Source organism: Pseudomassariella vexata, assembly GCF_002105095.1.
Source record: "Pseudomassariella vexata strain CBS 129021 chromosome Unknown BCR38scaffold_23, whole genome shotgun sequence".
Taxonomy (NCBI): Eukaryota; Fungi; Ascomycota; class Sordariomycetes; order Amphisphaeriales; family Pseudomassariaceae; genus Pseudomassariella; species Pseudomassariella vexata.
In genome coordinates this window covers 310097-336266 of record NW_024467978.1, presented here as the reverse complement: position 1 = coordinate 336266, position 26170 = coordinate 310097, and the positions used below count along the sequence as shown (strand labels likewise).

Genomic DNA, 26170 nt, shown 5'->3' with positions numbered 1-26170 from the left:
TCTCCTAATGCCGTGTATGGTCACTGATCGACTCCGATATCAGAACTCATTCCTACGATTGAACTCGAGGAAGTGGAGGACGTCATCATGTCACATCTTCGAAGCGGTCTACGAGAAGCGATGATACGCAAGTTGGCATCAATCGATGTACCCATGAGGAACGCATCTGTGGAGAGGATCTTGAGTGAACTGGCCTCAGCGAGCCAAGAATACATACTTCGGGGATTTCACAAGTGTCGAGAATCCATAGGCCAAGGGTTAAGGCCGACAAGCCCGGACGTACCGGCCCCCGGAAGGTTTGATTTGGTCACGAGCGTCTCCTCCCCGCCGAACTCCAGCTTCAGTGCAGAGGGTCTAGGCACAGCTTGGAACGATGCAGAACCAGAAGAGGGCTGGCTTGGCCCACCCATGACGGATACCTACAGCTGGCCCCATGACATTTCCGAAGTTAGCGACAATTTCGATCTGTCCGAACTGATCGATATAAATGAAGAGTAGCTGTCGCACCGCACCAGCCTTTGAACCCTAACGGCTAGTTTTTACGCTTCTTTGTGTAATAGCCAGTTAACCAGATGTTATATAGAACCTGTACACTAATTCATCTATCGTATCAGCCCCTGTTATTTTCAGACGTGATCAGCACTCTAAAAAAAAGTGCAGCTAAGAGCCAATTCTTTACTCAAGGCTACCTTCACTCTTTGGCCTCGGATGATAGAGACACATCCAATTCATAATGTGTTAAAGCTTGCAATAGCTCTGATAGCAACGTATCGCACAAAAAGCCGAGGGTGCGGTTGGTTGAACGTGTCAGTTACAGATAGATTGACTTGTTTAAGCATTTGTTGGCCGTTTACAATGTGATAGAACTATCAGCATCATGAGAATCCATCCCAGCATTGCCATTCCCGCACACGTTACCATCTTTTCATCGGAACGCACCGTATGTTCAACGAGTTAGATAGTTCGCCTTTCCGCCATCCCGTAATATTGTGTGGTGTGCTCCATCAATTAATTAATAAATGGTTTCCATTACACGAATCAACTTTTCTAAGCTCAAGATATAGCTCTTAGTGTAGTCCTTACTATCGCAATTAGACTATCTGACACTTATTGGACCGCACCAGCCTTCAACTTCCAACGGCTATCTTTTCCCCATTACAGCCAGTTGATTGATGATGGATGGACCATGAGCACCAAATCCTTGGCAACAGCCAACTGTTAGAACCTACAGGAACGGAACTTCTGGTGTATTCGCAACTGACTCAAGTGTACAGCCAAGTGGCATATTTTTCTGTACTTAAGGCCCTTTTGACTATTCTCAATGCTTTGGACCCTGGGATATCAGAGACATTAAACTCTAACTAGCTGCAGAATCGGCAACGCGTAAATACTGGAACTTGAAACATGTTTGCAGAAGGATCAGCTCTTCGATACATGGATGGGGTAAAGTGGAAGAATTCATACACTGGTCCCGAATAACTAGGGTAGGATCAAAATACAGTCTCCTGCTTTTGAGTAAACCGTATTTGCGAGTCTTATTAACAACATCGCGAGTTGAGGCTTATTGTTTTCAGTGATACGTGTCTCTACTTTGGTTGCGGCGGAAAGCTCGACACACCGCTTGAGTTACATGCCCTTTAGTATATTTGTTGAAGAGGTGATATCTGTAGGATACAAAACCTTTCTAGCTCTGGTACGGTTTAACTTAATTCGAAGCTTGTACCCAGCTCTACGACAACTAGAAGTCGATCTCCATCATCCGCTAGAGCTTTATCATGCTACTATGTCCTTCTGATTGACTCCATAAACCGCATGATACTATCAAGTAACCTTAAGCAAGATAGCATGTTAAGCAAAGTAGTGACTGGCCGACCTGGATGCGATCCATTCAAAAATGCATACCGTCCAGTTTGTTCCGGGCGTACGATACCTAGTAAAGCTAGCAGTTTAAGCTGTGTACTTACAATGACGGAATTTCAACAACTGCAGATTGAAATGAAGTTTTGGGGATGAGCGAAGTTTCATCACCGTGGTTGTACTGACGGGCAAGGGGACTTTACCCCACAATTCCGTGACCTGTTGAATAAGCCACGTAGTAGCGCACGAGTTGTCCCAATCTAGATACGTCGTCTAGGCTCACTGGCGCTTTGGCAGAGTGGCCTAATGCGGTGCCCTGCTATCATGTAGTATAGGCATTCTCTTCGGAGGCGCAGGTTCGAATCCTGCAGGCGTCGCAGTCTCGCTTTTACTCAACTTTTGGCTCTTTCCGTTTTTGCAAGTTTGAATATGCGTAGATGAGAACTAAACTTGCTTTTGCCATTTCGGTATAGCTAACATAATTGCGAAGATCATGGTTGTGGGTCTGTAAGTTAGATTAACTAAAAAGACACAGATTTGCGACAACGGAAAGAGTCGCAAAAAGAAAGTGTCTCCAGAGAGGGAGTCGAACCCTCGACCTGCGGATGTCTTGTACTATTACAGTCCGTCGCTCTTCCAACTGAGCTATCTAGAGGGATTGTTGACAAAGGAGGTGTGCATAAAGTTTATATCGTTGCATTCCTCAGTGGGGCGCTCTATGGTGGATGAAGTGCTTAGCCATGACTGCAGCTGGGACGGCGACAGCAGTGAAAGTTCCGGCGAATACGATTACACAACATGCAGGTATGGAAGATATCTGGGTTATGCCAAAGTCGATGCCTTCGGACAGTCCACTCGTTCCTATAAGAAGCAGCAGACGAAGACAGTGAGAGTCTCACATTCAGCCATCGATTTTTGGATAATGACACATTGCAGTCGCTATTAGGACTGTAAAGCGACCACCATGGCCACGTAGTGATCTTCTCGATGGTCTGGTTCCGTAACAGAAGGTCAAGGCTTATCCAGTCGTTTGAAAACTACGTTTGTCAACTACGTGTGTCTGACAGAGGCAGGAGCCTCAACGTGCAATGCTGAACTGGCTACTTTGGTCCTCCTATGTTTACACATAGTATGTCGTTGTCCGCTGGTTTATGCAATAAAATGATTTGCTTCCCAGTTAGCCAGCATCTACTTGTAACACGGGACAATAGACTAAATCTTTCATAGCAGGAACCAATCCAGGCAGATCCGGCATCTGTCTTTCGTAGTATGGAGACATATTCATACGCACGATAGAGCTGATACGTGTCAGGATTGCGAAAGTATCGAGACCAATTAGAAGATAGATAAATCACTGTCCCCAATTATCCACGCATTGACCTGGGTCTAAACGGCATTGGAACTCTTGTCTGTTGGACCGCACCAGCCCTGTTCTGGGCCTTCCAGCACCCAACGACTATATTAGAGTTTTCCTGGCTGTAGCGCCTGAATGGCCAGACCTTCCGGTATCAACTCAACAGCCCGATCACCCTGTACAGTACATAGTAGGTAACGAATTCGGCTTCCTCCCTATCAGCCTCAAAAACAGATTGAGCCACTCGTGGAACTGACACGATATTCCACTACATTGTATTAATGTGATCACAAACCATTCACCACAACAGCTTCAAAAGTATGCCAGAAATGCTGTTACTGTGCATATTGTAATTTACTTGATATATGAAATAATACTTCCTATAACTTCCCGGACGACTCCGTCAACACTCGGTCTATTTTGTTTTACGCAAGTTAGATGTAGAAATCTACAACCTGCTCGTCGAAATGATTTGCCTATGGAACGACGAACCCGAGGGGACGGGTGGCTTGACTGTAGGGCTTAGCGGGAGTAACGAAGAGCCGAATCCTGATGCGAGGCAGCTTTGTGGCCGCCAATTACATGGGGGATATCAGATCGATTTTTAACGGAATCCATACAGGGATTGGTGCTCAACACCATTGCTTTGTATTTTCAGAGTCATTTCTGGCTGGATTTGTACAGGGATCTGGATCTTGCCACGTGGCCTCAGAGAACGATCAGTGTGGCCATTAACGGACTGTGAGAGCAAATGGTCTTTTCAATGAATGTGATGATCTATGGAGAGTCCCTCCCAGAATTGTACTGTGACCAGTAGGGTCTTATATAGGTAAAAATGGGCGATGCCCGTCCACCGGCAAAAGTTGAGTGGTTCGAAGGGTGTATGCCACATTGGCCGATATCGTAGGATAATTGTGGCCATATGTCGTCACAGGCTGGCACTCTTTGGTGTAATTGCCGACTCTGGTCGGCGGCGACGGGCGAAGAATTACAAAGAATGGAAGTCGATGGGGTTTTATCCACCTTTTCTTTTGATCGTAAAGGGCTGTACCTATTTACCGATGTTGGTACTATTTCTCTTCAAAGTCTGCCACAATCTACACCTAATAGTCGAGATTATGGCTCTGGTTACGGTATAAGCACTGATCGTTGCTGGATAACTCTACACGGTAAAAATGTCCTTTGGTTGACAGCAGATTCTCGACCACGTTCTTCAGCTGTATCTGGTTCTACGGTAGTGATTGGATGCAATTCCGGAAAAGTCATTATTTTGCGGGTTTATGATACAGATCTAGCGCTCTGATCTAGCGTTCAACTTCTCTCGCACGGCTTCTAAATATATAATCTATGTTTTAATCTTTTTGCAAAAGAGGGTCCTAGGGGAGCTGTTGGATTGTAGGCAAATGGTCTTGTATTGAAAGTGTCATGATCTCTGGAGAGTTTTTGAGAGACGTAAATGGCGGCCATAGGGGCCTTATATAGACAGAAATGACCGATGCCTGTCCCACAGCCAGGACTTGTGTGGTTCAATGGGTAGAGGTCATATTGGCCCATACTCGTACGGTTTGCGGCTATACTTTTCTCCTTGACTTGGCAGTCTTGATGGAGTAGCCTTGAAGGTCCAACAGGAGCACATTTATTTATATTGTATAGCGGTCATCGGTTGTATGCTTTGTTATAGTTTGCAATAAGCCCGATACTTCAGTCAAAGATGAATTGCATAGCTTGCTTATGCCGGGTGTTTTATTTTCAGAGATAGTCCTGGGTGCCCCAAGATTGATTAACGAAGGCAGTATTAATCCCCAACAACCACCAGCTGCTTCTCTCGGTAGGCCTTGGTAAGCCGATTCGCTTGTACCGACTCCCTCATACGCGTAATCTTGCAAAAACAGTAGGCGTTGATGAACACAAGCGCCAATGCCCAAAATTCACGCATGGAACTGTGAATTGCACCGTATTGGGGAGTAGATGATTTCATCCACATCGAGACGGCATGATCAGAAGATTTAGGAGGCAATCTTTACAATTTGATTTGGTTGTTTGCTTTGCAAATATTTGGAAAGCCTAGCCCGACGCCATTATAACCCCATCCGGACCAATGAGATTAGCCCTTTCACGGGCCGGCCACTATATTGTGAAGGGCCAATTATCATGGGAAGGTCACCGGAATCAACAGCCGGAATAAGAAGGCTGACGTTCCCTGACTTAAGACAGTAACGGAGCAAATACACACAAAATAAGTTCTACTTCCTCTCGACAGTGGTCCTGGCCTTGAGACACAACCCTCACGGGATGCCAATAAGTGGCTTTGGCACCTTATCAGAGTCTATGCAACGGAGAAAGACATCAAAAATGATCAGAATCGGACAGCGATTTTTAAATGATCGACGACGAGGAAATCGAAGGTTAATCGCCCAAGAAGAAGAGAAAGCTAGATGTTGTTCCTGAGGAACTGGCAGGGTTCGATGTCAAATACCGTGTGATATGATCCCCCAAACTGTATGGTTAGTATGGAAATCTATGACAAGGCCACGAGAGTCGATAAATTTGTTCTTGTCTCGTCTACACATCACCCCCAACTCAGAAGAGAATATACTGCTAAATCCCCACAAGGAGAATGATATGACGAAATATATGAGCCAAATCTCATGGTGTCACAAAATTGTCATGATACGTTTCCCCCTCATATGTCTTGGTAGCATAACCATTTCATCCAAAGGAAGAGGATTTGCCCAGATGGCGAACTGTTCAGTCAATTAGATGACAATCAAGTAGGTCGCAACATAGAGTATCAAGACAAGTTCAATATACAAGCAATGTGTTTTTGATTCCATTTGTGTGAGCTGTATGAGTATCTAAGTAATTATAATTTCAATTACAAATTCCCCTGATTTCCTTCTCTAGAGCTTAAATCCTCGATTCGACGAGATCTCGTTGCCGTTGCGTTTAACGTTTGTTGCTGTTGACAGTGGGTGCTGATCCAGCAGCGTCTTCTTGGGACTTTCATGATTCTGTGTACCTGTCCTGCAGCGTTTTTGGGGCATTCATGATGCTAGCAGCTGGGCAGATTAGGTTAATCACAGGCATAGCAAAGCGTTGCTTGTACCCCGCGAAGTGCGACTCCCCAGACTTGCAAGTCTTTTTGTCACAGGTGGGACAGTTGCCAGCGAGCCCCTTCTTTTACGCTTCAGGGATGAAAGCGCCGCAATTAATGTCCAAGCAGTGAAGCTTCGTCAGCTCTTGGAGCTTGTTGTGGTATTACGCATTCTAGGCTTCTATGGCAAAGGCGTACACCGTCTTGAGCACTTGACGGGAATGACGATGCAGCATTTGACGGAACTGTAGGGTACGGAGGTCAGGGACATGAGCCCTACTTACTGGAGGCAGTCACTGCAGAAGAGGTGCTGGCAGGTGAGGTACTTTATTTTGCGGGAAAGCCTCGTGGTTATGCAGACGATTCAGATGAGGCGGGCGAGCAGATTTTGCAGGGCCTTTTGAATTCACTGTGGGTGAGGATGATGTTGAGTCGGTGATCGGGGATATTACCGGCTGCTATAGCCTGGGCTATTTCTTCTTCATTGTCTTGAATTGCAAGACGGATCTCCTCAATTTTCTGGTCTGCGTCCGCTGATGCGACTATGATTGCTGGTTCTTGGCACTTTCTTGGCGCTATATGGAAATGGAGAGTTAGTAATAATATTAAATACGCCGTAGGTGTTAACCCTCGGTACCTCTACAAGTACTCCCTTAAGGGGCTATAGATGATATAGCGGGCCCTTAAGCCGCGTCGGGCGGTTATACAGGTAAACTTGTAGCCAAACGACTACTAAACCTCCTGTCCCTCCCTCAGTCTGTGCTACAACCCCTGCCTGAACTACCGATAAGTGTGGTAATGTGGCACTTAAATTCGTCCTCAGGGGTGGGATGCTGCTGATGTGCAGAAGATGCTCGACTATTTTTTGTCGCGACAAGTCGTAGTATCTGCTAATTGGGGTTCTCGTCGAGCGTATACATCTCAACCATACGCTCAAGTGGATAGACCGTAACGTGGTCTAGACGCTCGCAAGAATCGCGGCGAGCGGGGGTCCGATAAGGGGTCGGATTAACGATTCGAATTCTGGACCGGCTGTCGAGTTATATTCCGCCAACGTAGTGCTTGACGGTCGACTGGCTAGGATGCTCGTAATCCTAAACTGCACCAATCTCCCTATTATCGCTAGGTAGGCGAAGTCAACAAGGTGGGCGCGCGCCGTAAGGGTTGACTAAACCCCCTTGTGTGTCAGCTGCGAGAATTAGTATAATGCAAGGATGGGGTGAAAGACGTAGCGGATGATACAGGTTGCGGTTGGAATGTTTGGAGTGAGAGGACGGACTTATGATGCTTGGAAGGGGTAAATGAGGTTTATGTTGGGGATAGATGGGATGACTCATCAATGGAAACAATTTAGGGTTGTTGCCGTACTTTGAGGCAGGCTAGTTAGTACAACACAATAATTGGGTGAATAGATCATATTGATAATATAGGTTGGGGTGAGATATCATTTAGAGTAAAAGGTCCGACTCACGATTATTGAAAGAGATAGATGAGACTCACACTGGAGGTGGATGGGGTGAGGACTTGGCGGAAACAGCACCGCTTCTTTTTTGAATGTACAGCGTTGTTGATGAAGAAGGGGGTTTTGGATGAAGGAAAGCCGCCGTTGCCGGAAAGTCAACTTTGGAATAACGAGAAGTACTAATAGTTCTACAGAACTAAAAAACTAATGACGATATTTGGTTGCTCCTGGGTCCCCAATAAGCACTCACAGGAGCATAAAATATTAGAGACATGATCTGACAGACACGAACAAGAATATCCTGAAATTGGATTGCCAAAACGCCCCCTCCCAATGCCCTTCGGCCAGCCTGACGGCCCTCCCTTCCGAGAACAACCCATCGTGGACACAGCCCTAATTTCCCTTGTTTTTGTCCCGGAAAAAAGTCGATAAAGGTGCCCAAGCTCTCCTCATCGGCCTCATAAATCGCAAGCACGCCACTCAGAAGATCCTATTTCAATGCCTCGTTGACATCACCAACATGACCAGGGGTGTCGCAGACTCTAGCACGATAGCTGCATCAGCATGGCGACAAAATGAATGCCGTGGAGCTTCTCTATATCAAGGTGAACCAAAATGAAAAGGATGCCTTCGGAGACGACCTGATGGGACTGGATGAGGTGGATGAGCCTATGGATTGTCAGGTCTTGCTGGATCGTATCAAGAAAGAGATGAAGGCAGGAAAGGAGAAGGAAGAGTTTCCGAAAATGGGAACAAAGGGGAACCGGGCTAAGAAGCACTAAAGCCACACCCCTTATGAAGACCTTGCCGGTGTTATTCACGGGATGAAATTTTCTCTTAGTGCCGCTTAGGCTCACCAAGGTCAGTCACGAAATTCCGTTGCCGAAAAGACAGTGTTTACATGGATTTGTTTACTAGAATCAGCATAGCGACCATCTGTTACCGGAATGCATGTTACTCTCCCACTTGATTATTAGACTGTGAGGAGATTGCCAACTTAGCTAAGCCCTGAATAGGATCTTACCCTGCCAGTGACAATAGAGCAGAATTGTCATTCTATAAGCGCAACTTCCAATACCATTGCACTCCATGTGCTAAACTTAGGAACTGGCCCTTGGTCAAATATTGCTCAACAGGTAGTATTGAAATGTATTATTCAGAGCCCAGCGGCGATATCCCTGTAATGATGCATTTGCACGAGCAAGCAGCCCCCAGGGGTTGACATTGTGTGGGGATAGTGACGTTCGCCGATGGAAATGCTGGACCCCACCATGACGATCTTCAATGGCAATGTGGCTGAATGCGGGGCAAAGGCAACATCACCCTGGCCATCTGGCACTACTCTAGGTTAGATAGAATGACGTTCACCAATATTCTCCGCTTATTTTATCATGATATTCTTGTATGCTATGCCTGGCATTTCTCAGCTGATGTCATTTTGACCCTCATCCAGGACTCTGCTGAAACATGCAAGATGTGGTATGGGTACAGGGAACAAGCTTGACAATATCCTTATGACGCACGTGGGTATCACAGAGGCTGGGGTGCTGGCACTGATATATATGGTAGGTATGATTGTTGATCATCAACCTTATTAGTAACCTGTTATCTACATACCCCAAACAGCATATACCAGTATCACCAACAAAGGCAGCAACAATTATTTCATGGTCATTGTACTTATTCTATACCTAAGTCAAGAATTTACATTATAAAACTGCGAATATGGGTGTCACCGATAAATTGAAGAATATGTTGCATTCCGACCGTTCGGACACTGCCACCTCCTCTTCCACCGAACCCACAGCTGACACCTTGAGCTTACCAGGCGCCTTCCCACCTACACCTGCTGAAGGTTTTATTTTCACAACACCATCAGCAAGTACAGCCAACCCGGGCCGCTCTGAGTATATCACCAGCAATGATGCCTCCAACGTTGACACCCACGGCAGTCACAACTCCCGCGTAGCTAACGCTTCAGACCCCAGGATCGACAGCGACCAGGAACATCACGCTAACCTTAGCACCTCAGTCGGAGACCATGAGTATACCAGCGATCTTGCCTCAGGGGCCCTGGGCAGTATTGCGGGCAAGGGAAGCCACGGCGTCGGCAAAGGGCTGGCTTCAGATTCTCTGGACGGTGCTGCGGCTGGTGGAAGCCATGGTCTGCATAGCTCCTCGGCGACTGGTGGACCAAGTACCACTTCGAGCCATAACCCGCTAAGTACGTGTGAGGGCGAAGCTGGACCTGTAAGTAAACTGGAATGCTTCGGTGTGAGGAATATGAATGCTGACTTTGCTCCAGCATGACTCCGGACTAGGCAACGCAGCCGATCCTCGAGTCGATACGGACAGAGACGCTAGTCGTGCCATTGGGAATAGCACTGGACCTGGTGTCGCTGGAAGCCACAGCTCCAATCATACTTTTTCGGGTATTCATGACACTGGTACGACTGGATCTGGCATCACCGGAAGCAACATTGAGAACCCACTCGCTTCCGATACGCGTGGATCTGCTGTCCAAGGAAGCCAGAAGTCCAACGTTCTCTCTTCAAATACTCACAGTCCTGGTGTCCTTGGGAGCCACAACCCCCTTTCCTCTTCGACCAAAGATACAACCGGACCCGTCGGGTTGACGGTCCGCAGCTCTCAAATATCCAACACCTTCTCTTCCGATAGCCACAGCCACAACACAACCGGGTCCAAACTCATGGGACCCCAAGACTCCTACACAAAACTAGCCTCGAGCGCCATCCTCAGCACCGGAATCCATAACGGTGTAACCGGAGCCGGTAGCAAACGATCACGCCACAGCAGCACCGGCGGCGGTGGGATCATGGACCGCACTCTGAACTCGTACATGTCAGTCGGCAACGGATTCCACTCCTCTAATGTCGGAAACTCGTCCTCGCTCCGCGACCATAGTACCAAAAGGTACGATACCGCGAGAAACAGCCAGGAAACTGGCGTTGGTGGCGGGAGTTGGGTTGGTGCCGACTCCAAGTCGAGCGAGAGGCATCATATGCGTGATTTGCACGAGAGTGGGATTACTTCTGGATTGGCCAGGGGTCATGGTGGGAATGGCAGTGGTGTTGCACAGAACGCGATTCCGCCAAGTGAAGATAACGCTTTTGCGCCGGGGATTAGTATGTTGGATGCGGTGTTGAATGCACCTGGGAGTACGACGAGGCAGCAGCGTGGACAGTAACAAGCTGGTCTTGGAAATTCGTCTGGGTCTCGTGGTTAACAACTCTCTAGTGTTACCGGCCAGTCACAATCCGGGCTCAGCCACGGTGTAGGTGGTTTGACTGGTGGAAGTCGCGGTGATCAGTACGCTATTGGTGGCATTGCTCAGAGGACTCTGTAAATAATAAATTAGTTTGACATCCACAGTACGGCACTGTTTGGCAGATAGTTTTAAAACAATATCAATTTTTCATAGTTGCCGATGACATGATTGCCGACAACGCAACATTTTCGTAAACCGACCAAATTTGTCGGACTGTACTAGCCTTCGACCTTCATTACAGCCAGTTGTTACCCGGAAACTACGCACCACACCCTTGGTGCACGGCCAACTGTTAGAACTTCAGAGACGAAACCTCCGGTGTATCAGCAACTGATTCCAATGTACAGCCACAAGGCAGACTTTTCTGTACTAAGGTTATTATGGCCACTATCACTCCTATGTACTTGGAGAGATCAGAGACACATTCAATTCTATGCTTTGTTATAACTTGCAATAAGTCCCATAACAGAATGAAACCTTAACTCTCCCAATTTCCATCTCAAGACATTGAAGCATGTCACATAGCAATATGCCTCTCAATACAAACGACTTACTCCGAGAGTTCCTCTCACAACAATTCCCGATAATCCCGTCCGCACATAGTTAGACGCGCTCAATGTGGGGGTCGATATATGCACCTCCTCTCCCATGTCAAGCACTTCTCAAGTGTCAAGGCTTTTACCTCTTCCACTTCCACTTCAAACCCTTCTTCTTTTTCATCTGCTTTTTATCTGACTTCCGTCTTCATTTTCTTAGAAGTCGATTCTTCTTTTGGGGGGGGGGGACCCTTGACTTCACATCTGCGAGATGAAGCTAGACAGAAGCAGAAGCAAGCACACTGAGACTTAGATATGGCATTCTGCTGAGTGCTGACACATGTGCTTTAGCACGGCGTGGAGGATCTTCACATCGGCGTTATCGATAGCGCGCTGGAGGGCGGAGTCCGAGTTGGTGGCGGTTGATACCATGATTGTGTGAACGTGAGAGGCTGAAACCTGAGTAACAATGGTGTGCTATGTCCAATTGTTGGAACCTGAAAGTTGGTTTGGGTTAGACTGCAAGTGTCATTCTCCATCAGACTTATTGCATGCTACAACAAAGCATAGGATTGAATGTGTCTCTGATCATCGCATACCGTAAGGAGCGAAGTAGGCCATAAGGGCCTTAAATAGAGAAAAAGGCGCCTTTTGGCTGCACACTTGAATCAATTGCCGATACATCAGAGGTTTCATCTCTGAAGTTCTAACAGTTGGCCGTGCACCGAGGGTTTGGTGCGTAGGGTTCATCCATCATCAGTCAAATAGCTATAGTAGCAGTAAAATGGAAAAGACAGTCGTTTAAAGTCAAAGGCACTGTAGCCCGACATTCTCTATCTGCTCAGTCTACACTGAACCTAGGAAGGGCTATCCCTGCTGTGTGTTAACTAGAGAACGGGTCACGCACATGATTTCTGACCGCCCTATTACCGACGATAGACGGAGGCTGAAGGTGGCCTTCCATGGCATGATTGGACTAATCTCACACCCTACTAGAATGTAAAGATCAGGGTAGGTCTTCTGGTGCATCAACCTCAACTTCGGACGCCGCTGGCCGTACGACCAATTTCCGGGAATTGGGTTCCGCACAGTTTTCATATCTGAAATTTTTCTTGTCAATCGAAAACTATTTGGCGGCTAGCACAGGTGAGGGCTTTATAGAGCAGCCAGTTTGATGTATTGTCGAGGGTTCTGTGTGGCCACTCTCCTGAGTTTCCTCGAACGGGCCTATTGTGGAGGCTGGTGTTACTGATGTTTGTTCGCCCATTTGCTAGCCATTGAACGAGCCGTTATTTTTCCTTGCGGATCGTTCTGCGCTAAGACCCTTTTTGTAAGAATTGTAGCTCTAGTTGGTTCTCGGGGGAATGTTAGTGTTTGTGGTCCAACTGGGTCCAAAATATAAGAGCAATGCAGGCAGTCTAAAGGACTTTTGTTACGCCGGCAAGATTTCCAGTGGCTAAAAATTGCATGCCAATACTTAGAAGGAGGTAATTGTTTGCCTCTTGATAATGTACATTCAACATTGGATGGAATTGAAAATAGTGACACTCCCTTTGACGAGGCTCACATAACCCTCGAGGTTTCGTTTCAGTACATCCGAAGTCTATCCTATGTTGTTTTGCTGGTAAGGAAAGAGAACCCCCGAGATCGGTTCCAGTAGGCGATCCAGCAATCATCTTCGGCTTTCTAACGCAAGCTGGCCGGCGAAACGATTGGGCGGCGCCAGTGCCAAACGAAGACAGTTCATCAAATACTGTCGCGATCACACAACTCACCTGGGAATCGCATCAGGCGACCGGGACAACACGTTCAACGAGATCTATTTTAGTGATTCCCAGAGTTGTCTCGAGTGCCAGAGAAGAATGTTGAGAGAGAGAAATACAATGACTTGGAAATGTGCCGGTGTTTCCAACGACGACCCGGATATTATGAGTTTCGAGTAAACATTAAAGAGTATGATCAAAGTAACCACCCAATGAATCAATTTAGTGCTCTCCTGAAGTCTCACCAGAACCTGCTCCAGGCTGGCCCTTCGACGACGTTCTGTACTGGTCAACCCTCTGCAATCTTTCGAAAAGCTGACAGAAAACTTCCCGAGCACTGAACATGCACGGGGTCCAATTACTCAAATAAGACGTGGGCATAGAGACCTCAGCAACTTTGGCCTGATAAACTTGCAGGTCTACCACAAGTTGGATAAAGTGCATGGCGGATGGCACGGGATGGGATGAAACAAGATAAAAACGGGAGTGGAAATGACTGCCTGATGACTCGGCTGATTGTTTAGAAGGGATAAAAGCGACCACAGGATGCTAAACCTGGGGCTCATTCTCCCACCGAGTACGAACACTTGACTAATTGGAGTATAATGACAAGTGCGGGTATGCTGCAGGTGGATACTGATACGGCTCAGTCGACCAACACTGAGAATGTGTCCCATCCGGTGACAAGGGAACCTCAATCGACGGAGCACAAGACTACGAATCTGAGCACGACAGATACACGCCGGGTAGTCCGCTCCTTCGAGAAGCACAGGCTCCAGAGGGTGAGAACGAAGACTCTGAAACTCCTCGACCTGAAGTTCCAGACCCAGGCTCGACCGATCGATTTAGAGTTGCTTAGCTCATGAGGGAAAGTAGTATCATAGCGTAGCGCAGCTACAGCACGTGGTTACCGGGACGACTGAAAAGAGCATAGCGAGATATAGGGAGAAACTACAGGAACGACTAAAGACGCTAGAGACTCAGGAGCAAGGTGGCGACACTTCAGAACATCTTGCTATTGAGGAATATGCACCTTGTTAAGAAGGTTGGATGCTTTCAAACATCAGTAAGATACAACTAGAATATACCACCAGAATACGGACGAGATGGTCTAGATGATGATTGCAGGGTATTGGATCTATACTCGGATACCCCTATACCGTGGTAGCCTGAGAAGAAACAAATAACATAGATAACCGAACAGAAAATTGAACATGGGAACCAAGGTACTGACACAACTGATATCACCAGCGAAGGGCACAACAACGCCGGCCCTTCCGCCCAAGGGCATGGCAACACAGAAAGCTCTGGCCGGCATAACTCGGGTCCAATCCACAAAATCGAACTGTTGAGTATTTCGTTCCTGATACTCAGGCTGTTGGGCGATGATTTCTCTTTGACTTGGAATTGAAGAAGTGGTTCGCTTCTATGGGGTTTTATATGCACTGAATCTACGTTCGCCAGATTCGACTGAGCTACATTAACGCTTTATAGGCCAACCAAGGAAAGGCCTTCTCATTACTATCTCGAATCCGCGAATTAATGTAAGAATAAACAGGATAACGTTGGATTGTGGATATGGCTTTAACGATGCTATAGGTCATCATGGCGGGTCTCAAAGAACCGGAGAAACAGGCCGACTACGAAAAGGGAGCTGCGCTGACTGCACAAGCTCTAAAGGAAGTAGTAAAACATAAAGAGGTCATATTGAGGCATCATTTGCATTGGAATAGAGTGGCAGGGAGGGGGAATAGCTTTGCATTGGCGGCGAAGATGAGAATGAATCCCGTTTACGTATGTGGCTACCCTTAAATTTTGCGTATGTTGGAAAGCTAACCCACGCAAACTATTATACTGGGTCAAGTAGGCGTCTTCTAGGAAAAGGTGAACTTGTCTTCGGGAACATGCCATCTCATGTTTGTCAGATGGCTTTTTGGAGGTATCATCGCCCTTACCTACTACGGTCGAATCTGCTAATAACTTGTTCAACTATATTGAGGTCATGTCCACAGAAAACAACACCTTCTAGCATCAGAATACACCACAGCATTGTGGTACCAAATGCCAGATCGAAGTCAGAGAAGAAGAAGACCGTGGCCAAAGCATACAGTGCACCTAATTTGTCAAGCTGGGAGCAGTGTGAGTAACTCCTCAAGTCAGTTCATAGTAAAGAGATATATCTCAAGCTTAAGTTGGACAAGGAGATGATGGGTGTCACTCAATAACTTTCCATGATATGATGTAGCAAGATAGTAGTGGAAAGCGGGTTAGGCCCCATTCCGAAAATATCTCGACTCCACGGACATAACGCAACGGTAGCACCTTCATCCATGACATCTGAATTGGGCATTCCGGGGGAAACCGGTCAGTCGATTAACACAACAGAAAATCAACTGTGACCTACATATGTGCTATACGCGGCAATGGGGCAGTGAGTCCCAACGCCCGCGACCGTCACTCCCTGGAGATACATGAACAACCCCAGTGTAGTGAGAACAAGCTGAGCTCGTACCGTTGCCGATGCGGCCATGTCAAATGTTCCTTCCGGAAGTGGGCTACAAATGGTATCAAAATAATTGCGAGCCTGTCCGATAAAGGGTTGCCTATTTTACTAGCAATAGTCAATGTACACTGGAACATCTCGATGAAGAGCAGCGTAAAGCACATCACACAACATACATAAAGAGTCAGAGAGTACCTACTCAGCCAACACTTACAGCTGTACAGTTGTTAACCTACAACTACTCAAACATGAAGGTTGGCATTCGATAACAGCAATTTATCGGCGAAGGTGACTTTTGTTAGTCAGGACAGACAGCTGCTTGTCCTGATATGTTGCTGCTCCTGTCCATCGTATCACAAGGGGTCCACAGTAATGCTGAATGAAGTCCGGATTGCCGGGTCCGTATGATACAGGTGGAATTCCCCAGCTCTCTTCGCAACGCATCAAAACATCCACCGTCTATGTTCTGCAATTCTCCAAACACAAGAAAACAAGAAGCAAGTCAAGTGTTTCTTTTGTCGGTATCCTCCATGCATGAAGCTCTTCATCTCCTTCATCCCGCAAATGCGCCACCGACCGAACATTTACTGTCCCTGCTTCTCTGCGCGCTCCTTCTCGATTTGGCTGTAGAAGTTGTCGCGCGCGAAGGTGCGGGGCATGTGGAATCCGTGCCTAAATGTGTTACTTGTTAGATATGTTCGAGAATGATTTCGGATCAGGTCGAGTCTGGGTGGATGCGATGGTGATTCGTACCAGAAGAGGCTTCCCATGGTCGCTCCGATACCTGTGTTCATTGTCAGTTTTTCAAGGGCTTGGTCGTGAAGGAGCGCAAGTGGCAATATATCTGCCAAGAGATTTGCAGTGGGCCGCTGGCAAGAAAACAGAGTATGGGCCGACGCACCGAGAGCAATTGCGAGATCAGTGACAAGACCGCGCTTGAGCATCTGCATTCTAGGTTAGCTGTCGGAAGTTCGGGTCGGTTGGTGACATTGGCGCCGCAATTGGGATCGAGAGCAACGTACTCCTTGGATGGGCTTGATGGCGGCCATTTTGACGATTGTTGGAGGGGAGATTGGGAGATTGGGCGACTGCGAGATCCGTGGGTTTTGGTTGTGACGTGGTTGTAGTTGCAATTCCAAGGATCGAACGATTGGAAAACGGCTTGAGGTTATTCGCGCTGGGCAAAGGAGCTCGAGCCAGTTACCGAATCAGGTCACGTGCATTTCTATATTTCAATATCAGTAGACCAGGTCAATCGGCAGATCTTCGGCCTTTCCACCCCCCGAGCGGGAACGTCGACAAGTCGACTTTTTTGAAGCTGGCAGCTTCGAGATCGCGACAGCCTCAGACCCGTTGTTTCCCTGTTTGCAGTGACAACGGGGCCCAATTCGCAACCATGAGCTTACATTTGCCAGGCCGAAGGCTGGTCCAGACCGGTATGCACTCTTTTCTCTCCTGTCGCATCTCCCAACTACTTCATCAAGCTAATCTAAAAATACCAACAGCACGATCATTAACTGCCCGCCCATCACCGTCCCTCCACCTTAAGAACCTCCTCCCACAAAGCCAATGCCGTCAGGCCTCCATATTCAACCGTTTCGGATGGGGCAAGAAGAAGAAGGCCGACCCGCTCGCTGAAGCCGTCGAGAAGCAAGAAGTCGACGCCAAGAAGTACTACGAGCGCCTCAATAAGCGCACAGCGGGTGACTCCATCTTCGACGAGGAGATCAAAAGTTCCGAGGCCGAAAAGGGCGAAGGCGAGACGGGGATGCCCATGGCCGGCTACGGCTTCTCCAACGCGCGGGAGCACAAGATGCGCGCTTTGGACCCGGATCCGCGCTGGAGGGTGAAGTGGCAGCGTCGCCGCATTATGCAGATGGTGCGGAACACGGGGAAGCCCCTGTCGAAAGACCAGCAGAACCGACTTGTTGAGCGCGAACACCACGACCACAGCGATAATTTGCAGACGAGCGTCAAGAAGCTGGTTCACCTGGCGCATCAGCTGGCGGGGAAGACGGTCGATGAGGCGATTACGCAGATGAAGTACAGCAAGAAGAAGATGGGTAAGGAGCTGGTTTATGTGCTGAATGAGGCGAGAGATAACGCCATTGTGACGAGGGGCATGGCCTTGGGCGCTGTCAATGGTGAGGTGTTAGATAAGCCTAAGAAGATCCAGACCAAGGATGGGAGGTGGATTGAGGTACAGGATCCGACGAGGTTGTATATTGATCAGGCGTGGGTGGGCAAGGGGCCGTGGAGGGGTGTGAGGGTGCAGTATCACTCGAGGGGTCGACAGAGTTTGATGTGGAAGCCGACCACGCGTAAGTCCACCTTACTAGAACTCACAATACGTGATCCAGCGGCAAGCTAACTCGGCATTAGGCATGTATGTGGTTTTGAAGGAGGAGAAGACGAGGATACGTCTACATGAGGAGAAGCTTGAGAAGCAGGCTAAGAAGAAGCCGTGGGTCCATCTCCCGAACCGCCCTGTGACGGCACAGAGGCAGTACTACAGCTGGTAGTGTGACCGCTTGACCATCTACTGGAATTCCGAGCCAAACGGGAAACGGCCGAATGAATTGTACATAATACATGTAACAGTATCATGTTTGGTACATGTGTAACATCACCATTTAGAAGATGAAGCCAAACTACCAGTGCGCTAGTCAAAACTGTTCTAGAATCGGTAACCTCTCTTGTCGGGATAATTGCTTATCCGATGCGATCTTGTCTTCTCTACTGGAAGGTGACAGTTATTTTAATGCGGTTTATTCCTGATTAGCAGTTTTGTTTCAGTATAATTGTAATTAAGGGGTATCTTGGTGTGAGTTACTAACTAGCGTGGCTTCCCTTTGAACATAAGCTAGGAACTTCATCGTGTTTAAATCATCTAGAACGCATTCTTCAGTTTCAGGGCACACTGGATTTTCATCTAAGGAAATGCTTATATTCAGTTAGTTTTTCACTGCCCCCAGTTATGCCTGGTGGTGTACCCATGCCACATTCAGCGTGTAGTCATGTTGTCCCTTAAGAACCCCCATCACATATAGTATGAAATTCACAAAATAGGAGCAAGTTCTTTTTTCCTGTCAATTAGCAAAAGTTTAGCTATTTATAAGTAACGACCATAAGTAATACACTGTGAATTCATGTTCGCCATCAACTTGTAAAGTTACATCTGACCATGTACCTGTAGTATCTACCTGGGTAGTCTCTGACTTGGTTCCCACGACTCCTAGCATCGTCAGTCACTCTACACCATCCAGTCTGTCAACCGGGAAGTCCTCTACCAATTGATATTCTTGCTGATCCGAATTCTGAAGGAATCCCGTGTTCGCACCAGCGTTGATGAGAACATCGCAGATAACACTGGAGTCATGGCATCCAACACCTACTAACTCAGCCGAACTCGAGACTGTTCATGATCCGACTCCAGCAGGCAACGATACGCCCAAGCACCCCCATAACGCGCCCAAAACTTTTGCAAGAAATCAAGAAAAAAGAAGGGAAAAAAAGAACAAGGCGCTGCCCTAGCCAGGTACGGCCTCTATACTCATATTGTCGTTATGCGGCAGATGAACAGCAAGTCTCCTCTAAAGTTGAGAAAAAGCAACCTGCATAAGCGGCGAGAACGCTAGGGGTAAAAGGATCTTCGTTGCGGTCGTACAAGATGCTGGATTCGTGCTACCATTTGCAGTGGACCACAATAAAGATCGTCCTACAAGGGGCGAATTGTTATTATTATTAAATACGCCGTAGGCTCGAAGCCCCCGGTACCTCTACTAGTACTCCCGTATGTCAAACCGTGCCCTAATGGCTGGACTAAATACATACGCTGCGTCGTCGGTTCGCCCTATTGGCGACTGCGTTGCGTTCACTACCATACTACGTTGGTTCTCAACCTACCAACAAAGTCCCCCCTGAGAAGATCGATGCTATCTGGGCCTTGAAGCTGTCCGACCCGTCCCTAGCAGCCATCTTACAATAGTCCCACTAACTACTGGTTCTCCTGTTGCCGTTGCGAGGTCTCTGCGAGAGTATAGTGGCCGTGGTGCGATGGCGGCCCGTAATCGTTCCCTCGGTACTTCCAACAGCCCGCAAAAGAGGATTACGTGCTCTGCCGTCTCAGGGGCATCGCCACAGCGGCATAGCGGCGAGTACACGCCAAAAGCCCCTGTCTTGAATAAGAAGGCTGCTAGTCCTATTTTTTCCGTCCTGATCTGGCACAGCGTAGACGCCTCCAGTCGGTTCAGGCCGAAATACTTGCCCCCTTTCGGTATCTGCATCGAAGGGCCCTCCGGTTCCTCAGCGATAGCGCGTCGCTGGCGATCGTGATGCTCTGCTCCGGTGAGCCATCTCTTCCTCCAGTGGTCGAGGAGGGCAGCCGGGACCTCCTTTTCCTCACTCATCCACTCGGAGCCCCGGGCCTCCTTCTCCATAGTGTACCCTGCCGGTCGGAGTAGCTGCGACGCCTGCTTCCTCTTCGCCGGCCTATCCTGCCGGAGTATATGTGACGCTTTAGCGCTCGCGCTGCGAAGCAGATTTCTCTTCCCGCTAAGCCGTAGCCGTTCTTCAAACTTAGCAGCCCGGGCACTAAGATAGAGGTCTAGTGGCGGGATTGCTGCTTCTGCTTCCAGGTGGCGAACCGGCGTCGCTTTGTGGGCACCACAGACTACCCGGAGGCACTCGTTCTGTATCCCCATCAGGCTCTTAGCTGGCCCTGCCGGTTCCTCACTTATAGTATGCCACGCAGTCGCCCCGAAGGCAATCGCGCTACGGATAACCACCGTATATAACAGCCTCGCCCGTATAAGATCGCAGCCCCACGACATATTGACTAGCTTTGTCAGGGCTAGCTTTTGAGTTGCCATTTTTGTTTTAACACGCTCAACATGGGCGTGCCACGTCAGTTTGCGGTCGAACCAGACTCCTAGGAACCTGGCTGAGACTACCGGCGACACTGTGGCGTCCCCAAGGCGAATACTTTGCGGCAAGGGCTCTCGGGCCCTAGTAAAGTGCATTAGCTCACTCTTGTCAGGAGCGAACTCCATCCCGTGCCTCACTGCCCACCGCTGACACGTAGCCCATGCGCTCTCCAACCGGCGGCAGGTCGTGTCTGGATCGGTGCCGACGCTTAGCAGGTTCGTGTCGTCCGCGAACCCGACTACTAAAAGTAGTGGATGCTGCTCCGCTAGCTCCTCGTACAGCGTTGAAATGTATAATATAAACAGTATCGGGGATAGCGGTGACCCCTGGGGGACGCCAGCTCGTAGGGGGATTGGCTCTGACTCCTTGCCATCGAACCGGAGGCGTACCGTTCTATCCTCCACGAAGCTGCGTACCCACTCCTGAACCCACTCCGGGTAGCCTTTCCGGGCTAATATGGAAATCAGCCGTCTGTAATTGACCGTATCGAATGCCCCCTTGATGTCTAGCTGTAGCAGCGAGGCGATGCCCCCGCGTCTCCACGCCGTATAGACCACGTCCTCAACTATACGTATTGCCAGTTCGGTGGACCTCCCAGCGCGGTTACCCATTTGGCCGTTTGGTAGTAGGCCGGCCGCCTCAGCTACTTTGGTGATACGCTGGCTCATCGCCGTCTCTATTACCTTCCCTACCGTGCTAAGCAGGGCAATGGGGCGCCAGGGGCGAATTGTAAATCCCCGCGACTAATGATGGTCCTCGGCAAGCCCTTGCATCATACCTTGCATCGCGTAATTGATGGTTCGTGAAAACAAACACAGCAACTGCGTGCAGTTGAAGGTTGTAAATGGCGCAGAGATGGCGAAAAAACATGTCGCCAGGAATGAAGAATAGGTTGATGCGATATATAATTAGTCACACTCGCTCCAGGTTTGCCCACTTTGTCGGTTATGTACCGCTCAATTATTGTCAAATCACCATGCGAAGCTCACGTCTTAGTAAGGATGAAGTGATACGTGGGTGCAAAGAATACTTGCATCCCCGGTGAAGTAGGTAAGTTGGACTGTCCTATTGATCCCACATCGCTAGCCATGTAACACGGGAATTATAGTAACACCACATAATTCCACAACCAAATAAGAAAGAAACCTTTCGGATTTATATTAATCAAGGCACAATACTGGCCATGGCTCCTCAGTGCTTCTACCGCCCACTCCCTCACTTTCATCGAACCCAGCCCCCTTCCGCAGTCACTAGAACTAATGTCTGACCGCTTTTCACCGCAGCCCATCTCTAACCGAACATGATCTCTTACCTGTCGCCAAGGCTCCTAGCACAGTGCATACCCGCAGAAGGTGGCGTCATTGCGGATATTGTCCGTCCTGGTCTGTTCCTCGCATGTACCGCAGCTCTGGCCGAGCCAACCGCGGGCCATGAGCGCAGCGTTGATCTGAGGGATCGAAGTGGCGGAGCCTAGCCCCGCAGTCACGGTGAAGATGTAGATGGAGTAGAATATCATTTTTGGTGGAGTGGATTTGGTGAGTGATTTTCTGGAGGGGCTGTCAGTGTTTCGTTGGGTTGATGGGGGGAGTTCAGACGGTATGGCTTACGGGAAGCGAGTTTGTTGGAGTAAAAGTGATTTGGTGAAGAGGTGGATGAAGAATTGGTTGTATTTTTGTTGGTCTTTTAATATCTTTGAAACAGATTGAACAAGCCTCATATTGAGCGGGACGCATATTTATAATTGAGTACAGAGTACTCGACGTACGTAGCGAAGTCCGGATCATGAATACGTCCCTTCATCTTGCAATCCACGATGGATGATTAGACGCAAAACTTGCATTGGTTTCAGTCAAGACAGGCCCACGAGAGCTTCGACGCTGACTGGTATAGGGATCAGCAGACCTGCAGTCTGGTTTGACTGCTGAGAGTGTATAGGATCGTTCTGATTAATAAACTTAGAGGGACCCCGCTATGGATCACATGGAAAGAATCTGGGGTAAGACCCTTGTCAGGCAATCGCTGCGACGCTATGCCTGACGATCACTTTCAATGTCAATACTGTTTGCTATTTCAAGATCTGAGGAGAGGCTTTAGATTGCAAGTGGAAGTCCACATGTCACCCTACCCATTCCTTCCGGTATGCACTTCCAAGTCTCGAAGGTTTTTGATTATATGTGCATAATCAGCCATGCCATGGTTACGCTGGCTCCTCGCATTTCCAGACAAGTTCGAATCCTCAACAGGCGTTCTGTATGAGCGCCTATTGTTGATCAGCCAGTGATATGTATAGCTCTTCGGCAGAAATGGTTGTATGACCAGGTGCACTCGATCATTTCAGCATACGATTCTTTGTACTCGTGGCTGCAGATATTTCAAATCTCGAGTAGAGCGACCGCACGCCTCGACTCAACTCAATATCAACCATCATGATGCCTGGTGCATTGGAGGTCAACAGTAAGCAAACTGCCTGGTGGGCTGGTGGATGGGATATCAACGGAGCATGCTCGTGGAGTTGATGGTATTTTGGTGTTTATTATCAGTACATGATGAAGCTATCGTCAAACTCGTCGTCACTCCCACTTTTATCGCCGGGGCCGTTATCATGATTAATTACTAAAGTAGGGACCATCTAACTATAAATACTAAGGTCTTAGGAGGGTCTCTTAAGTTAGGTTCATGTCGGCGCTATGAAGAAGGGCTTCTCTCACCTAATCGGAAGTAAATAGGTTTAACTGCCCGATGAGGTAGCTCGTTTATTCTAGTTTCGAGGTAATTCGATTTATTTGTAAAGGGTTCAATTGTTGTATTGGTGTAGAGCAGAGGAAATAGCGAGAGCTATGACTTAGGCTATGGCGTTTCTATATAGAATTTGGGCTATCAAAGCCCATATCAACCTGTAGGGTTATAAGTATGGGTCCAGACCTAAAGGCGCTTCTCTAAGCAACCGTATCTGTGTCCAGACTTATCAGCGTTCCACTCATTCTCAAGCTTTATACCTATGCTTCACGACATACAAATAATGCTCAAAGTACTGCTTAACAGTATTGATGTGCATTGCGGCTCGGCGGGGTATAATAGTAGACTTTGAGCGAACGTGCTTGAAGAGAGAGTCATGCCGTGTTATTAGCGCCAGGCCGTCTCCCCCGTTTCATCTCATCAGCATAGTAACGGCCTCCACGAGTTTCTGGTTCGTGACTTCAACACTAACGCTAATGTTAAGGCAAACCCAGCCTTGAAGTGCCAGATCCTCGGCGTCGGTAAGTAGGAAGTTCCGGCTATTATAGCTTCCGAACTTCGAACCCTTCACACGCCGGCAGGTAGCCCGTTGCTGCAGACCCAAGAAGTAGGCCAGTGTCTTCAAATTATCGAAGTCGCCGCTCTCGTCTTACTGGTCCTTAGCCATGAAGTAGCGCTTCTGGTTATAAGGCTCTGGCGCTGCGGTTGGCAGGCCGGCGCACCATGGTCATGGAATCGGTAAAGTTATGGCAGGCAGGCGTTGGAAGTGTAGCTGACCAAGTAGTGGTAGCTGAAGTAGCAGAATCGATGGATTTGATGAAGGCGGCCAGATCGGCTGCTACAGTGGAAGTGATAGGGTGCGTGGGGCTCCTTGCTAGAAGAGCGACTTGCGCGAAGCGAAGCGCACGCGTTCTGTTGAATGCTTCTAAGCGTTATGTCGAACTTTAAGACATACTTCCGAATTAGCTGTGAATTGATGAAATTCGGAAGTATCGGACAAAAATGTCAAATTGATGTATTTGACCCGTTGCGTGAGCAGTGGTTCAATCGCCGGTTTTTGGGCTTGACGAGGAGGTCGGCCTGAGCCGAGGAGGTCGGCCTGAGCCGAGGCCCTAGTAGGGGTCTGACACCTGATGTATCCCCCAACGGAATGTTCACCAAATATATATCCATACGATACGTCTCCTGATTGGTGCCAATCCCGCAGCAGAATCAGGAGCGTGGGTTAGTTAGCCGATATGGATATCCTGTGGAGTTGAGCCGGGGCTTGCGGGGCGGTGTCGGGCTGAATTTCCACCGCATCAATCCTCGCGTATCGCCCGATTTCGAATGATCATCTTCCACCCGATACGTCACAACCTCTTGCAAGTTGCGCTTCCGACTCAAACCCCAGTACCAAAGTTGACCAACCGTCTATCCGCACTCAATGCAACCACCGTCTCACCTACCCACCCTCGCCTGCCTCCGCATCTGCAAAAGCCCACCACCCAAAAACAAGACAAACAGTATGCAAGTCGACGGCACTAGCACGGCCGCATACTCATCTTGTGTGTCAGACGACACGGTATCCCATGCCTTGCCCCATTGCGGAACCTTAACGGCGCCGCTTTGGACTGCCCATGTCATGACGAAGATCATGATGACGATGATGGCGAACACGGCTTGGAACGCGGCGTAGAGGCGTTGGTTAAAGGCTGATATGTATTGGGCGCGCGGAAAGGCGAGCATCTTCTTTTGGAGGGTTGAAGATGCGTGTGGGAATTTTCGAATCGTTTCCGGTCGCGTAGAGTTTCCTGTGTTTCCTTCTCCTAATTACCTATTTACTACTAACTTTTGCGAACGATGAGGGAGTTGGAGCGAGTTCAGTTTGACTTGAATCCAAAAACTGTCTGGTGTTCTGTTCTGCTTACGGCCGGGCTGCTTGCTAACAAGTCCTCGAGCGGCCGCGGCTCGTATTAATAGCCCGCCAGCCCGCGTAGCGTGAGGGGCATACCAAACCACCCAATGGATATGCTGGATCGCGAAGGATTAGTCCGGATATCTTGTGCATTGCCCAGCGGTGGGCGCCAGTCTGACATGTACGTTCGGGTTGTACAAACGTGGCTGAGGCTGACCACCATGGATTTTTGATGCAGATGGCCATGTTTTGGTCACACAGGCAAAGGAGCATTTGCGCTGTTTGGGTTTCTTTCTTTCAGCTTTTGACAAGATGATATTGGACTTCTCGGACTGGTCGGTGTGGCTGGGGTTGCATAACATTCTTCCGTGCCCTATTACCTAAGACGTGGATTCCCAATGATTTTGTTGTAGCCTTCAAGTTACATTTCGCGTAAGTCAAGGCACTCTGCGACTTGGCACAGCTTGCATGGTTGAATTTGGCATTTGGGGGCCATAGGAGAACCACGTGGAAATCTTATGTAGCTTCGATGGCAGAAGAGCCAGATGATAGCTGACGAGCTCACGAAGGCACTGCCACACTGCCACGTCACAAGCACGAATACTTCGTGAAGCTACTTGAACTGGACGATATACATTGAACGTCTTTTATTTATCAAAGCCGTTGAGGAAGAAGTAAAATTAAAGGAGAAACAGCTGGATCAACTAACATCTTCATCCTCCAAATTTCTCTCGATAAGCGAAAGAACGCTAT

The 26170-nt window shown here is 48.4% G+C and overlaps 4 protein-coding genes and 2 non-coding genes across 6 annotated transcripts; 3 read left to right on the top strand and 3 right to left on the bottom strand.

Annotated features, from left to right (window-relative positions):
* Window positions 1-2141: 2141 nt before the first annotated feature.
* On the top strand, window positions 2142-2234 carry BCR38DRAFT_t366. The gene has a single exon. It is a non-coding gene; the product is annotated as a tRNA-Ser (tRNA).
* A 194-nt stretch (window positions 2235-2428) lies between these two features.
* BCR38DRAFT_t361 lies at window positions 2429-2512 on the bottom strand. The gene has a single exon. It is a non-coding gene; the product is annotated as a tRNA-Tyr (tRNA).
* A 6872-nt stretch (window positions 2513-9384) lies between these two features.
* BCR38DRAFT_451248 (uncharacterized protein) lies at window positions 9385-11213 on the top strand. The gene is made up of 2 exons (XM_040861451.1): window positions 9385-10017; window positions 10073-11213. The coding sequence occupies exons 1-2, from the start codon at window positions 9493-9495 to the stop codon at window positions 10973-10975; spliced, it is 1428 nt and encodes a 475-aa protein (XP_040710110.1). The 5' UTR covers window positions 9385-9492; the 3' UTR covers window positions 10976-11213.
* Window positions 11214-16442: 5229 nt separating this feature from the next.
* On the bottom strand, window positions 16443-16907 carry BCR38DRAFT_490689 (uncharacterized protein; the record flags this gene model as incomplete). The annotated part of the gene is made up of 4 exons (XM_040864552.1): window positions 16443-16530; window positions 16612-16642; window positions 16760-16802; window positions 16881-16907. The coding sequence occupies 4 exons, from the start codon at window positions 16905-16907 to the stop codon at window positions 16443-16445; spliced, it is 189 nt and encodes a 62-aa protein (XP_040710109.1).
* A 347-nt stretch (window positions 16908-17254) lies between these two features.
* Window positions 17255-18380, top strand: BCR38DRAFT_490688 (ribosomal protein L22/L17; the record flags this gene model as incomplete). The annotated part of the gene is made up of 3 exons (XM_040864551.1): window positions 17255-17294; window positions 17364-18179; window positions 18241-18380. The coding sequence occupies 3 exons, from the start codon at window positions 17255-17257 to the stop codon at window positions 18378-18380; spliced, it is 996 nt and encodes a 331-aa protein (XP_040710108.1).
* Window positions 18381-24826: 6446 nt separating this feature from the next.
* BCR38DRAFT_118308 (uncharacterized protein) lies at window positions 24827-25346 on the bottom strand. The gene has a single exon (XM_040853445.1). The coding sequence runs from the start codon at window positions 25246-25248 to the stop codon at window positions 24961-24963; it is 288 nt and encodes a 95-aa protein (XP_040710107.1). The 5' UTR covers window positions 25249-25346; the 3' UTR covers window positions 24827-24960.
* Between the last annotated feature and the right edge of the window lie 824 nt (window positions 25347-26170).